The sequence below is a fragment of the Saccoglossus kowalevskii genome, chromosome 5 (genome assembly GCF_978046115.1).
Source record: "Saccoglossus kowalevskii chromosome 5, keSacKowa6.1, whole genome shotgun sequence".
In the NCBI taxonomy this organism is placed as follows: domain Eukaryota; kingdom Metazoa; phylum Hemichordata; class Enteropneusta; family Harrimaniidae; genus Saccoglossus; species Saccoglossus kowalevskii.
Window position 1 is genome coordinate 36,958,297 of NC_140645.1, and position 16,030 is coordinate 36,974,326.

General features: G+C 34.4%; 1 protein-coding gene across 1 annotated transcript in view; it reads left to right on the forward strand.

Annotated features, from left to right (window-relative positions):
- LOC100377425 (uncharacterized) overlaps positions 1–16,030 on the forward strand; it is a 154,881-nt gene that overhangs the window by 76,805 nt on the left and 62,046 nt on the right. The window contains exons 72-90 of the mRNA XM_085498985.1: positions 271–406; positions 591–747; positions 1,976–2,156; positions 3,504–3,626; positions 3,994–4,210; positions 4,870–5,048; positions 5,670–5,849; positions 6,277–6,765; positions 6,915–7,070; positions 7,680–7,928; positions 8,895–9,047; positions 9,252–9,949; positions 10,478–10,628; positions 11,406–11,603; positions 11,864–12,022; positions 12,674–12,905; positions 14,037–14,236; positions 14,336–14,632; positions 15,042–15,245. Coding sequence (XP_085355111.1) covers positions 271–406; positions 591–747; positions 1,976–2,156; positions 3,504–3,626; positions 3,994–4,210; positions 4,870–5,048; positions 5,670–5,849; positions 6,277–6,765; positions 6,915–7,070; positions 7,680–7,928; positions 8,895–9,047; positions 9,252–9,949; positions 10,478–10,628; positions 11,406–11,603; positions 11,864–12,022; positions 12,674–12,905; positions 14,037–14,236; positions 14,336–14,632; positions 15,042–15,245 — 4,359 coding nt within the window. The remainder of the gene's footprint in view (positions 1–270; positions 407–590; positions 748–1,975; positions 2,157–3,503; positions 3,627–3,993; positions 4,211–4,869; positions 5,049–5,669; positions 5,850–6,276; positions 6,766–6,914; positions 7,071–7,679; positions 7,929–8,894; positions 9,048–9,251; positions 9,950–10,477; positions 10,629–11,405; positions 11,604–11,863; positions 12,023–12,673; positions 12,906–14,036; positions 14,237–14,335; positions 14,633–15,041; positions 15,246–16,030) is intronic.

The following is a 16,030-nucleotide window of genomic DNA, read 5'->3' on the forward strand; positions in this document are numbered from 1 at the left end:
CGCTGAATAGACCTTTTGGGTGTTTTGTATGAAATTTATTTTCACTGATTTTTGATGAGTTGAATGTAAAAATATGGGAATTATGGTATATTCACTGGATTTTATTTTCACTGAATCATTTCTTCAGCGAAAATTAATTCTAAGCAAAAACAAAGTATTCTACAGTAATTCATCTTTTTTAGTCATTTATCATGAATTTCACCCTTCGCTTTACATATATAAGTAATGACACTTGAAATTAAAATTTAATTTATTTATATTTATTCGTAGGGTCTGATAATCCCACCCCAGTAGAGTGTCCTATTGGTTTACATTGTCCATTAGGATCACCAGCTCCATTTGCATGTATCAGTGGATATTTTACTAATAGGACAAGACGATCCGTCTGTGAGATATGTACACAAGGGTGAGTTATATTATCATTTATCTACAGCAGCGATCATGCTCTGGTCACATGATTTACACAATGCTCGGTCACATGATCTACATAATGCTGTGGTCACTCTTGTTACATGATTTACACTGTTATACACATTTATTTGTATCTCTGTTTTGATAAGCATTTTACTGTATGCTTTTTTTTCTCTCAGATATTACTGTCTGCCTGAAAATGAAACTATTGGACACCCAGACTTGCAATCTGGTTACACTGACTGTCCAGCTGGCTATTATTGTCCTCAAGGTACCGGATTAGATTGGCAACCTTGTCCTGCTGGAACTTACAGTAACCAGACAAACTTGTTCAAGGTCAGTATTGAATGACATTGGTAGACATAATTTAAAAAGCGGTTTTCATGTTCAGATATTTGACATTATTGTGGTAAAGCATTCTTGACAAAAAAAAAATAATGTTGCAATTTTTACACTGTAGATATTTTTAAAGATACATGTCATTGTCTGCAGTTAAAAGTGGAAGTGAAATCTTCATAAAAGTAGTTTGGATGTTGTAATCTTTCTATTTTTCCTTTGTATTGTTGAAAAGCTTATTTCATGAAGACCTTGCCCTAAGCATAGTGGACATAGAAAGTATTCAGGACATAGTAAGTGTTCTAGGCAAAGTAAAGTGTTTTAAGTTTAAGTGTTCATGGTATAGTAAGTGTTCAAGGCATAATAAGTGTGCTGGGTACATTAAGTGTTCTAGACCAAGTAAGTGTTCTAGACCAAATAAGTGTACTAAGCATAGTAAGTGTTTTAAGCAAAAAAGGTGTTCTAGACATAATGATAGATAAGTGTTTAAAGTATAGTAAGTGTTCAAGGCATAATAAGTGTGCTAGGCACATTAAGTGTTCTAGACCAAGTAAGTGTTCTAGGCATAGTAAGTGTACTAAGCATAGTAAGTGTTTTAAGCAAAAAATGTGTTCTAGACATAATGATAGATAAGTGTTTAAGGTATAGTAAGTGTTCAAGGCATAATAAGTGTGCTAGGCACATTAAGTGTTCTAGACCAAGTAAGTGTTCTAGGAATAGTAAGTGTGCTAAGCATAGTAAGTGTTTTAAGCAAAAAAGGTGTTCTAGATATAATGATAGATAAGTGTTTAAAGTATAGTAAGTGTTCAAGGCATAAGTGCTGGGTACATAAGGTGTTCTAGGCATAGTAAGTGTTCTAAGCATTGTGAGTGTACTAGGCAAAGTAAGTGTTCTAAGCATTGTGAGTGTACTAGGCAAAGTAAGTGTTCTAGGCAATGTAAGTGTTCAAGGCATAGTAAGTGTTCGAGGCATAGTAAGTGTTCGAGGCATAGCAAGTGTTCTAAGCAAAGTAGGTGTTCTAAGCACAGTAAGTGTTCTAGCCATAGTAAGTGTTCTTCGTAAAGTAGGTGTTCTAGGTATAGTAACTGTTCTAAGTCTAGTAAATTTAAAAATGTTTTATCCAGTTTTGAACTTCAGTTTTAGGCTTGTTAAATACACTTCCAAAAGTGGTTGAGATGACAAGGATTGTGCTGTACATTACCCGATAATTCATTTGGTTATTTCTCAGATCACACAATGTACTGACTGTGATGGTGGATTCTATTGTTCACAACAAGCTGCTATTGATGTGACAGCTTTGTGTTCACCTGGTTACTGGTGTGATTCCGGAGTGGATAGACCAAATCCTAATAATGATGATACCAACTCTACCTACAATGCTTCCTGTCCATTACTAGGAGGACATACAGGTATGTACACATATCTATGGTAATCAAAATCACATCATATAAGAAATCTCTAGACAAGAAAATGTTTATGACACTATGGAATAGAATTTATTATATGGTATATTCTCATCACATTAAATACCGTCTTATTTCTAGTCTGGTTTCATTTTAAAATAGTAACTTATGACATTGATTAATGGCTGAAAACCATTTGCATGATCTTTGAAAGGTCATACATCCTGGTACTTTAATGATACTATCATACTGCAACCATAGTAACTGCAAAGTACAATGAATGAAATACAGTCATTACATAAAAGCAGATGATACAAATAAACATACTGGGCTGAAAGGTAACAACCACAAGCTATGATGTAATTCTGATGTAAAAACTATTAGAACTAATCTCAATCTGATTAAAATAAGATCTTGGTTGGCTTAATTTTGTTTTAATTTTTTTTTTTTTATATAATTACTATAATTATTATTTATTTTAATTATTTACTATAATTAGGCTTTCATGCACCAGGTGGCTTTCACGAACAAAACCATTCTTGCAGCAAAATAATTGTAACGTTAAAAAATAATTAAAATAAATAATAATAATAATTATAGTAAATAATTAAAATAAATAATAATTATAGTAATTATATTAAAAAAAAAATTAAGCCAACCAGGATCTTATTTTAATCAGATTGAACTAATCTATGGTACAGGTGCTTTCATTGTCAAAGTTGCACCTAAAACAGCGAGTCAATACAATACCAAACAAGGCAAAGGAAATTAAATGAATACATGATTTAGTCTAATCTAATTTAGTCAGAAAGGTGAAATGCTGAGTGCAGAGAGAACCATATAGAATCCATGATAGTGCACGACTGGACATCCCTTCTGTTTAACCCTTTGGATGTGAGAGTAGCCAGTGTCTCTATCCCTAAACTTCGTTCAATTCACAGATTTCACAACTTTAAACACCTCCGGAGTATCTTTATGATCCATCCATAGTAATATGTAAGAGCACAGTTTTAGATTGCTATTCGCCACACACCAATAGTTAAACATAGCCAAACTTTTTTTTAAATTATTGCTGATATAGGACAAAGATACATTCCAAAAAGTACCAGGATGTGTGATCATTTAGGGGTCATACATAAGACATACTGAGCATCTGAAACAAAATATAACTTTCAGGATTCAATGGCTTAATTAAAGTAAAGTAAAACACCCAATTTCAAAACCAAAAGTGATACAAAATACCTTTTGATCTTTTTAAAATGAGTTCATATATTGCATCCAAGGCCATCTTTTGGAACAACTTTAAGTCTTGTCAATGAGTACAGTGTCAATGGTGGTTATGTTTTATTGCAGGCATTGGAGGTGTGTGTCCAAGAGGCTACCACTGTCCATTGGGTACAACACTACCACTGGGTTGTAGTGCAGGAACCTATCAAGACCAGGAAGGGACAAGTTCTTGTAAAGTATGCCCAAGTGGTAAGAATACATAGTTTTTAACTCTGCTGTCATCATAGATGACAGAGTAGAGTTGTTCAATTTCTTTTTGAAAACTTCAAGCTTAGTTGCTTTGATACTTGGTATGTAGGTACCTTGGGTAGACCTTTGTCAGATTTGTTCATTTAATGATGATATCTTCAATTCTCTATTTTTGGCAAAATTTTTTGTAATTTTTGGCAAAAAATGATATTTTTGAATTTTTTTTCAGAAATACAAACCAGATTGCTTTGATATTTGAGGTGTACATTATATCTGTAAACAGAGCATGAAGGGAAAGGCAAAGGGATTAAGTTTCATATGGTCTTTGGAAGTTCATGACCATTGACAACAATGTTTATATTTGCAGGTTATTTCTGTGAAGCTAATGCTACCACCTATACTGACACACCATGCCCTGTGGGTAACTATTGCCCTGCTGGCACGGGATATTCCAACCAATTTCCATGTTCTGCTGGTACATTTAATCATCTAGAAAAACAAATAAATGAAAGTTCATGTGTGTTATGTACTGGTGGCATGTACTGTCAAGGAATGGGTAATGAACGACCCACAGCAAACTGCAGGTATGTATCCTAATAGATCACAAAATGCACCTACATGGAAGAGTATAGGATAAAATGTTTTAGTATAGTTTGAGTTCTTTTCCATTTTGGCTTAATAAACAACATTTTTTTTGTAAAGTTAAAGCGGGAGGGTTGTCACCTGCGCATGCGCGGTAATTGAGCTCCAAACGACGATAACAACACACGCTAAAAATGCAAAGGCTCATGTAATGGGTAGACGCTTGTTTGTAAATATTGACACGCTATGGCCAACTGACGCATGCGCAGGTGACGGCTCCCCTGCTTTAAGTATATACAAAACTATGTTAAGATAGGATATAATCATTTGTCTACATACTGTGTAAACATTATGGCATTTAAGTTCACCCATTCCATGAGATATTTTGCATGTTCGTGTAGTCTTAGTGGACTTTACTTGTCAAAAACAGCAAAATTAAAACCCTATGTTTACAGTGAACTTAAAACTACTTACCTAGCAATAATAGTTCAATGTTGTTAATACAACATTTTGTTTAAACTTAAAGCTTCATTTTTACTTTAAAAAAATAAAAAAAAACACTCAATTTAACGTTTGTTGGTGCCTGCTGTTTTTTCTATGTATTTTACATTATATGCAACACAACATTGATCTTGTATGACTTCACAAAATATTCTTTCAGTGAGGGCTGGTATTGTATTGAAGGGTCAGCAAGTCCAATGCCATCAGATCCAAACATTGGTGGTCAATGCCAACCTGGTGATTACTGTCCGGGTGGATCAGAGTTACCAACACCTTGTGATCCAGGCTGGTATTGTCCAGCATCAGGATTGGCAGCACCAGTAGCTGAATGTAACCAAGGTATGTTACCAAGTAGTCAGTAATTGAATGTAACTAAGGTATGTTACAATGTAGTCAGTAATTGAATGTAACCAAGGTATGTTACGATGTAGTCAGTAATTGAATGTAACTAAAGTATGTTACAATGTAGTCAGTAAATGAATGTAACTAAGGTATGTTACAATTTAGTCAGTAATTGAATGTAACCAAAGTATGTTACAATGTAGTCAGTAATTGAATGTAACCAAAGTATGTTACAATGTAGTAAGTAATTGAATGTAACTAAGGTTTGTTACAATGTAGTCAGTAACTGAATGTAACCAAAGTATGTTACAATGTAGTCAGTAACTGAATGTAACAAAAGTAAGTTACAATTCATTCAATAGTTGAATATAACAAAGATATTCCACATGAATGAATGTAACCTAATTAATCTATACTTCGTTCACAAAACCTAACGCCAGACCAGCAGGACGCTTGCCGGTTGCTGCCTAATTATAATAACAATTGGACATTAGACCTGATCGGCAGCACTGATTCTGAGTGTCGGTCGGGGCCAACCACTGCCAACCAGCATGGCGAGATCCCTGACAAATGGTTATCTTTATTGAGAACATCAAACATTATCTGCTTTGTTTATAGGATATTATTGCACACTTGGTGCATCTGTACACAGTCCTACAGACAATGTCACTGGTAACATCTGTCCTAAGGGTTATTACTGTCCGCAAGGTAGTTCCATTCCATCACCTTGTCCTATGGGTTATTATTTAGACACTACTGGTAACAGTCAACCTTCCAATTGTAAGATATGTACTGAAGGTAAGTCTGAAATATATTCATCAAAACATTGTATCATTAGTAGGGTGTGGTGTATTCCAACATAAAGTAGTATAAACCAGTAAATATTCTAATATACCATTAAATGTAGTATATTGCCAATAAAGTGTTTTTTCAACATAATGGTATATCGTCAATAAAGTATGGTAAACTTCAGTATATCACCAGTAGAGCATGGTATATTTTCCAAGGAAGTATGATATATTACCAATAAAATAAGTGTATTTTCTAAAATATATGGTATATAACCAATAAAGTATGGTATACTGTCTATAAAATGTATGCCAATAGTATATGTGAATATATCAATAAAGCATTGTACATTTTCAACAAAGAGCTCAATAAACCACCGAAGTGTATTTGAAAAATCTGAGTGATGATATAAATCATATAATTTTACTTCCCACAGGTAAATACTGTCCTGTCGAAGGCTTGCCAGAGCCGGTTGGAGACTGCCAACAAGGGTATTACTGCCCACCAGGTCAAGATACAGCCACACCTGGAAATTATACATGTCCAGAAGGTCATTTTTGTGTCACCGGAAGAGGTACACCAGAACCATGCCCATCTGGAAGCTATCAAAACATTCCTGGAGAGTGGACTTGTTTAGAATGTCCACCAGGTTATTACTGTAATTCTACATTTGGTCCAGTTGTCTGGTACGGAGCTTACATCTGTCCAATGGGATACTACTGTCCGAATGGTACCAGATATGCAGAACAGTGGCCCTGTCCGGTGGGTACGTTCAATAACTTGACTGGCATTGCTGCTGAATCTGACTGTACTCCGTGTATTGGTGAAATGGCTTGTGATGAACAAGGTTTGGCATCCCCGCCTAGACCCTGTTCTGCTGGATATTACTGTAAAATTGGTGCCTATATGACCACACCTAACCAAGGTATGCTACATTTGAATTGTCCTAAATATTTCTTTATATCGCCTTGTACTGGTAACAATAAAACATTGTTTATTATTATTGCTCTCTACAGTATGTGCTCATACCAGTGAAAGTAATCCCTAGTACATGTGGTATATGTTTTATTGCAGGTCTTGATGCTAATATATGTCCAGCAGGCTACTATTGTCCAGAAGGTACTGACCAGCCGATAGCATGTCCTGAGGGATTCTTTAGTCCAAATGATGGATTGATGGGATTGGATGAGTGCTTGAACTGTTCTGCTGGGTATTTCTGTAATCAGACCGGTAAAAATACTTTAATACTATTCATTCATTTATGAAATATAACAATTATAATTATAAAAGCAAGCTTCAGTCATTTTTATCAGGATTTTATTTCATTTCATAGTATACACCTAAAGTGACATATAAGATTGTCTCTAATTGGTGGCCCAGCCTTGAGACCCGATCCGTTAGCCAATCAGGGAACATTTTTCATTTTTTCTAGGGTTTGACAACATGGCATTCTATTATTTGATGTATATACTTGTACATTCAACATAAATAAAAATTTTGTGTACATCTCAGTTCAATGTTTGCGATAAAGAGTCGCGATAAAGTGCGGTTCTATTTCACCACGAATTCACTTAGATCACGGCAATGTAACATAATGTACTAAAATGTTATTTTACAAGTTTGATTGCTGTCAAAATGTCATCATCTGATTGGCTAATACAATTCTTTTCTCGTGCTGATTGGCCAGTGCTAAGTCATTTAGATCACACCCCTCGGTGACTATGAGAGTTAGAACTCGGTTCTATGGCCCTTGTTTAAATTCTCATAGTCACCTGGCACTGTGATCTAACTTATACATAGAAATATTGTAATACTTGGATGTTTATTTGTTGTCATCAGCTCTGACAGCTGTCAGTGGGCCTTGTATACCAGGGTATTACTGCATTGAAGGTTCCACAAGACCAGATAATGCCATCTGTCCTGAAGGATACTACTGCGGCTGGGCAACCTTTGACCCTGCGCCATGTCCAAATGGAACATACTCTAATGATACCGGATTGCAGACAGTGGACCAGTGTATTTCATGTAATCCTGGTTATTATTGTGAAGGACCAGGTAATAGTGTTCCAACGGATGAATGTGATCCAGGTAAGTACATATATCAAGCTGCTCAAACTAAATCCTTTGTCAACCAAAAACTAATCTAAACCAAGCTCTGTATTATAACACACTGTCTAAACTGACAGACACCTTTTCTAGTCTCATATAAACTGAACATCTATATAAACTGAACACTTCTTCAGACAGATTTCTAAACTGAACAATTTCCTCAGTACCAAATTGATGTTTGGTTTGAACAGGTTTCACTCTAAGAAACTGAATATCTCTACAAACGTACTGAATACCTTTATACACTGAACACCTGTATATACTGAACATCTATATATACTGAATACCTTTATACACTAAACATCTGTATATACTGAACATCTATATATACTGAACATCTATATATACTGAACATCTATATATACATATATATACTGAATACCTTTATACACTAAACATCTGTATACACTGAACATCTGTATATACTGAACATCTATATATACTGAACATCTATATATACATATACAATGTAGATACTGAATACCTTTATACACTGAACACTTGTATATACTAAACATCTATATATATATATATACTGAATACCTTTATACACTAAACATCTGTATATACTGAACATCTATATATACTGAACACCTATATATATATATATATATATATATATATATATATATATATATATATATATATATATATATATATATATATATATATATATATATATATAATATATACTGAACACCTATATATACTGAACACCTGTAAACTAAACATTTCTTTAAGTTTTCTCACTTCATTTAGTGTTTGATTTAGACAATGATATTTTCAATGAATGGTTAAAAAATAAATAAATTCAGTCATTGCTGACTTTAAATTAATCTTAGCTCATCAAATCATCAAAATATGATAAAATATTGTTTTAGACATTATTTGAGGTGAATCACATCTACTCTTTTTAATATGTATATATGTGTTTATATTTTCAAGGTTACTATTGCCCTGGTGGTGCAAACATAGCAACATATATCATCTGCCCAGCTGGCAAATACTGCCCTCAAGGCAGTGCACACCCATTGGATTGTTTACCGGGCAGTTATGTAGATTATGAAGGTGCCTGGCAGTGTACACCATGTCCAGAAGGTCAGTACTAAGTTTATAAGAGAATTAGACGTGTGAATTTGCATTGTTGTCAGCATCAGTAGATCACCGACACATGTCTGTCGATATGATTGTCATACTGCCTCCATGCCTTTCCAGTAGTTTGAACTTTAAGAATCTTTCATTCTGAATCTTAAAACTCATTTCAATGATTTCTCACATGTTGTATATTTCAATGTCCGTCAGGTTACTACTGTGTACCAGAATTGGTAGTAGAGGGAGATGCCAGCACAAGTTATACACCATGCCCAGCTGGTTTCTTCTGTCCTAATGGAACCGGATTAGACTGGCAATCCTGTCCATCTGGTAGCTATGGACCAGTAACACGTCTGACAGAAGCTGAAGAATGCACTCCATGTGATGGTGGAAAGTATTGCCAAGGAGTGAATCTAACGGAGCCATCTGGTGACTGCTTACCCGGATATTATTGTGTATCTGGTGCTGATAAAGCCAATCCAACTATGGTGAATGAAGACCAGTGTCCAACTGATACCATCCATCCAATTATTGGACATATATGTCCAGTTGGTCACTACTGTCCTGGTGCTACAACATATCCATATGGGTGTCCACCTGGTGACTACAATGATCTACCTGGACAGGACTCCTGTAAAGACTGTCCTGAAGGCTATTATTGTTATTCTAACACTACAGACTACACACCTAATGAGTGTCCATCAGGATTCTACTGTCCTCTTAATACACCAGACCCATTTGCATACCCTTGTCCACCAGGGACGTATAACAGCTACACAGCCCAGCAATCCGTTGATTCTTGCGAACCATGTACACCAGGATTTTATTGTGAAGGTTATAATAATACATTCCCAACAGCACCATGTGATGAAGGCTATTACTGTACTGGTAGTGCATCTGATAACCCAGTAAGTAGACATTCATTCCATTTTAAAGATGAAATGTATACAATGATTCGCTCAATGAATTCAAGATGAATAACCAAAATATCAACAGGGGTAGTCTCACTATAAATACCTTCTTTTGGTACTACTCCACTATAATCCAGATTCAGGCCCATGGGCTAAAAATATTTTCTGACTGTTTTACAGATGAATTGTGGATTTCAAATGCTCTAGGCTGTTGATGTGTGCAAACCAATGCTCCCTCTAATCCTTTTTACATGTATTATGAAATTGTTATGAGATTTTATGAATTTTGTATTCAATTACATCTGATTTATTCAAAATGTTTTTTTATTACTTGCCAAATTTGCTTTGGGTGAATACTGTTGCTAACACATATAATGATTATTAGACATTATGAATATCAATTATTTTGTCTTTAGCATGAAAAGCTGAATATGGTATTCATTTTTGTATTTTTGGGTAAATATGATAAATGAGATTGTTATTACCATTGCTATGGTATTCAACATACTTTATATTTGTTTCCAGCCAAGTTCAAATGGAGGAGAGTGTCAGTTGGGTGAATACTGCCCTGAAGGATCCTCTGCCCCTGTACCATGTAATGCTAGTTATTACTGTGGTTCTACAGGCCTTGCATTGCCCACAGACTTGTGTGATGCTGGCTATTACTGTCCTGAAGGTAGGTGATTTTGGGGCACTTTTAAGAGGGTTAGTGGTGAGTCAAATTAAACCAAACTTTTATGAAATTGGTTGTTTCTGTTTAGATCAAAGATATTGGATTACAGAAGATATTTGCATCTGAATTTTATGAAAAATTACTGCATTATTATTCATACAATAAAAATATGATTATTTTAATTCTTGTCCACTGAATTATCTCTACTGTGGTTGAAAGTGATCAACTTGATGATATACTCGTATTGTTTCAGCATTTAAATTCCCTAGTCATGCATTTAATGTCTTACACTTAGTTTACTTGTATTTACATGTATTATATGATAGGAACACTTCTATTACTTGTATTTATCTGATAGGAACACTTAGTTTACTTGTATTTATCTGATAGGAACACTTAGTTTAATTGTATTTATCTGATAGGAACACTTAATTTACTTGTATTTATCTGATAGAAACACTTAGTTTACTTGTATTTGTCTGAAATGAACACTTAGTTTAATTGTATTTATCTGATAGAAACACTTAATTTACTTGTATTTATCTGATAGGAACACTTCTATTACTTGTATTTGTCTGATAGGAACACTTAATTCACTTGTATTTATCTGATAGGAACACTTAGTTTACTTGTATTTGTCTGAAAGGAACACTTAGTTTACTTGTATTTATCTGATAGGAACACTTAATTTACTTGTATTTATCTGATAGGAACACTTAGTTTACTTGTATTTATCTGATAGAAACACTTAGTTTACTTGTATCGGTATTTGTCTTATAGGTTCTGTAGCTGCCACTGAGCTGGACTGTCCTATTGGACATTACTGTCCACGTGGTAGTGATTTACCGACACCATGTAGCAACGGAACATATAATCCATCAACTGAGATGGATGAATTTGATGACTGTCTGCCCTGTATTGGTGGTTGGTATTGCAATGAAGTTGGTGCCAGTGCTGTTACTGATGAATGTTCTGAAGGTAATATTCCCTTATTGGTTTTAATACCAATATAATTTTTAAAAAGTTTCAATCAGTCAAAGGTCATACAAGTACCAGGATGTTTAACTTTTCAAAAAGTTTTACGAATACCAGGATGTTTAATCTTTTCGAAGTATCATGATTTGTGACAATTTTTAGGGTCTTACAGTACAGTAAGGTAAGTACAGTAATCCACTAAAAGGTGCAATAATTAATAATATATTTTTATCGATCAATCAATCTTTTTAATTCGTTATTAGGTTATTATTGTCCTCCTGGTCAGGTGACACCGACACCTGGTGACTATTTATGTCCTAAAGGTCATTATTGTCTGGCAAGATCTGAGACACCAACAAGATGTGATAGTGGAGAATATCAAGACAATGAAGGAGAGTCGTCGTGCAAAGAATGCCCAGCAGGTAAGGAAACAGCGCCTTCATACTTTCAGAAATTTAGGTAAAATGTTAGCTCTAATACTGAAGGGTAATGAACCAGACTAGTTCAGTCTAATTATTTCAGTGGCCTAAACCAGTATTATCAATTAATACCAGTCTTTTTGAATAGTATTTGTCACAAATGCTATAATGAAGGCATTTGGCAAGAGATATGACATGTGAGATAGTCATGTGACTTCATTAATATATATAAATGTAATATCTCGAACAAACGCAAGTCTGTGGTCAAAATAAGGCATGATTTGCATACAAATTGTCTTTTTTTGTTTTTGACTTGTTTTATTTATTTTTTTTAGAAAAGTTTTTATTTTTTGTTTTATTTTTTAGATTGTAGTTTTTTTTTTTAATTTCTTTCTGTAAGACCCTTTTTATCCTTTCTTAAGGATTTTATGCGTCTAATAAAAAAAATAAAAATAAAAATACAATAAATACAATTTTGCTTTATGTGAATTGGAGATTCTAATATAGTGAAAACAGTATTTCTTATTTGTACTTCATGCCTCCAATACCCTTAGCACACAGGAATTCTTTCTAAGCTTTCTTTGAATACCTTTATAGTGTCTGTTTCCTTTTTGTATCTGGTGAACAAATAAATTACAAATTCCAATTTCACAGGTTATTATTGTGACAACACCATATCAGCAGTAACTGGTCTGTTCAATGCATCGTGTCCTGAAGGATATTATTGTTTAGCTGGTACAACCAGAGCTAATGAGTATCCATGTCCCAGTGGAACATTCCTGAATTCTACGAACGCTGTAGATGTATCTGAATGTCTTCACTGTCCACCCAAGTATTACTGTATGACTCCAGGACTGGCTGAACCAGAGGGTGAATGCTATGCAGGGTGAGTATACCTACAATCAACTTTTATTATCACCTACATACACCAGATAGTGAACAGGATTCTTCATTTTGGATATTGTGATGTAATATTACTATTGCCATACTCATTACATCTAGAGCCAGTTCTTCTTTCTTTCTTCTTCTTTTTCTTTGTCTGCCTTTCTGTGATACACAAACACATGTGTAGTTGAAAATTCATATTTTTACACAATGCCCTCACTTAGCATAATTTTTATGTGTTTCAAAATGGCCGTTTTTTCATCAGAATTGGAAGAATTCTGTTTGTTGTCTTGTACTCAGACTATATTTCATTTTAGGACAAAAATGTATCCATTGAAATATTTGAGAGATTATCGAACACATGTTTTCCATGGCAATGTTAAATACATCTGTGTACGATATGTAGCTGTACATATACATGTCGTACTGTGTTTGTTAGGACGTAATACTGACAATATATATATACACAACCATACACACTTCTGGATGTTACAGGACTCCGGGAATGTTTTTTGAAAATACATATTTGGTTGATGATTTTCTTTTTTTCCTTCTAAAAGAGACATTCTTACATTCTAATTCTCTTGGTTAACAATTTAAACTAAATAAGTTTGCATTTGTAGTGCATTATTATAGGAGTGTGGAATTCAAATTATTTACTCATGAGGGACTGAACATCTTTGCACAAATAAATGTTTTATTCTACAAAAATTACTAAGAAATTCATTGACAACTTCAGTCCTGTGTGAATCTTGCAGCAGTAAAATGGAGAACATACTGAAGTGAATTCATTTATTTTCCCAATGTCGCCCCAAGGGAAATTTGACTTAAAATTGATCTGTGATTCAGACCACATACTATAAAAGTTGCTAAGCATGCTACTATAACAACATATACATTCCTGGCACTGTTTGTCCGGCATTGTAAATAGAAAATCTGTAAAAACCTGCATTAACGTGTTCTATGATGTTATTTGTATTAATAATGTGCATTATATTGCGTCACATGTGAAACTCTTCATTTTATCAAACACATCAGTGTGGCTCACTCCAGCAAACTTTGCTGTATTATTCATATTATGTTCCAATATGCATTCATTAATCACAGTCTGATATTTCTCTTTGTATTACAGCTATTATTGTACAGGTGGCATAGACACCCCAACACCAGCTGCTTGGCTCTGTCCTGTGGGTAATTATTGTCCTCTTGGTAGCTACATGCCAACGCCTTGTCCATCAGGTACCATATCTAGTGGTGAAGGTAATAAGAATATTACAGACTGTGCACCATGTCCACCAGGGCAGTATTGTACACCAGAAAGCTCTCAGACTGGTAAGTTAATAATCCTGCCCATATCAAGTGGTGATTCACAAAACAATTTTAAAATTCTAAAAAGTTGATTTTTAATTCATACTAAATGTTTTTCTGCAGGTGATACCATGCCGTGTTCTCCTGGCTATGTCTGTACTGGTGGGTCGAGTTTAGGTGAACCAGCAGATGGAATTATGGGATACATTTGTCCTGAAGGTCACTATTGCCCGAGTGCTACAAATGTTGAAATCATGTGTAATAAAGGTAGCTATGCACCAAGCATAGGATTGGGTGAATGTCTTGGATGTCCTGTCGGTACTACATGTCCTAATAAAGGAATGAATGAAACCTTACCATGTCCAGGTGGTTACTACTGTGTGGAAAATACAACAGGCAATGGTATACCATGTCCAATAGGTGAGATTCTCATTGGTTAATTCACATTGATGATGTCATCAGCCAATCTCTGTATTAATTACATACACATATGGTTATAAACTTATCTAGTGGAAATTTTTCAAAGTAAGATAAATATTATTATAATTTTATTTTTATGGATTTGCTATTTCACTGATTTTTCACAAATTACATGCAAACCAAAATAAAAATTATTATGACTAAAATTATTTCATGAAGTTTTTCTCGAAACTTGATCTTTGATCTCTCTGAAAAGACCAATTTGATAAATTTTTTCACGACTATCATCTCAACTGTGGACACTTTACTAAAGTCTCTGTCTTTGGGATGTCTGATATACAAGATCAATGGACTGTGTCAATGACTTGTTGATATTTGTGTTTACCGTTATTACGACACTCTTCCATAGGAACATTCAACAACTTAACTGGTTTGGAATCTGCCAGTGCATGTCAGCCATGTCTGCCTGGTATGTACTGCGACTTATCTGGTTTATCATGGCCGAGTGACTTATGTGATGCTGGCTACGTGTGTGGTGGTGGTGCTAGTAGTGCTGAACCTGGTGATGATGGCATCAATGGACCATGTCCTGTTGGACATTACTGTGAACAAGGTAAAATATGTTAACATTTCAGCCTTTGGCTTCTGACTTATGCTAAATAGGTGAAAGGTCAAATCAGGTCAGGTGGTGTTTGTGATAATTTTGTGATTCCAACAGAGATTGAGCTGCTTTGGTTCACCCTATTGTATAATTTACCCTTTGAATGCTTCAAGTGTGCATTTGCCATCTTTCACTAAGTTATCATTAAGGTAGCGGGACTATTATTTGCATACTTGTTTTCATCTTCTAATTGTGACTAAATAACTACAAATAGACCCAGGAAAGTTTATATTTTTAGAATCGCCAGACTTCAAGCTTTTCACAAGTGTATTTTGCATGCCTGTATCTGCATTCTACGACGCGTTACTCAATCAAAGGTGAAAAATGACTTTTTCTGTAAAAAAAATAATACATACATACGTTTTGAGTTTATCTTTGAAACTTATAGGCACACAGATTAAACCTTTGTTGTTGATTCTGGAAAACACTACTGAGGCTGCCTTGCTTCCCTTCAGAAAATCTACATTTTAACCAACTTATATGACATTCTATGTTATGTTGACTTTATCACGTGAAAGTTTATAGTGTATTTCATCAATTAATAAATAAATGTGAAAATCGTAATTTTTAACACAAATAATAGTCTTGCTACCTTAAATTTACCCAATAGGAACTTATTGTCCATTTGGTCTAAAATTCAAAATACTACATCAATGTTTTGTTGCATTCCAACGATATAGAATTGTATGAGTTGATAATCAACAGTGTCACAGGAAATCACACAAGATATCTACAAA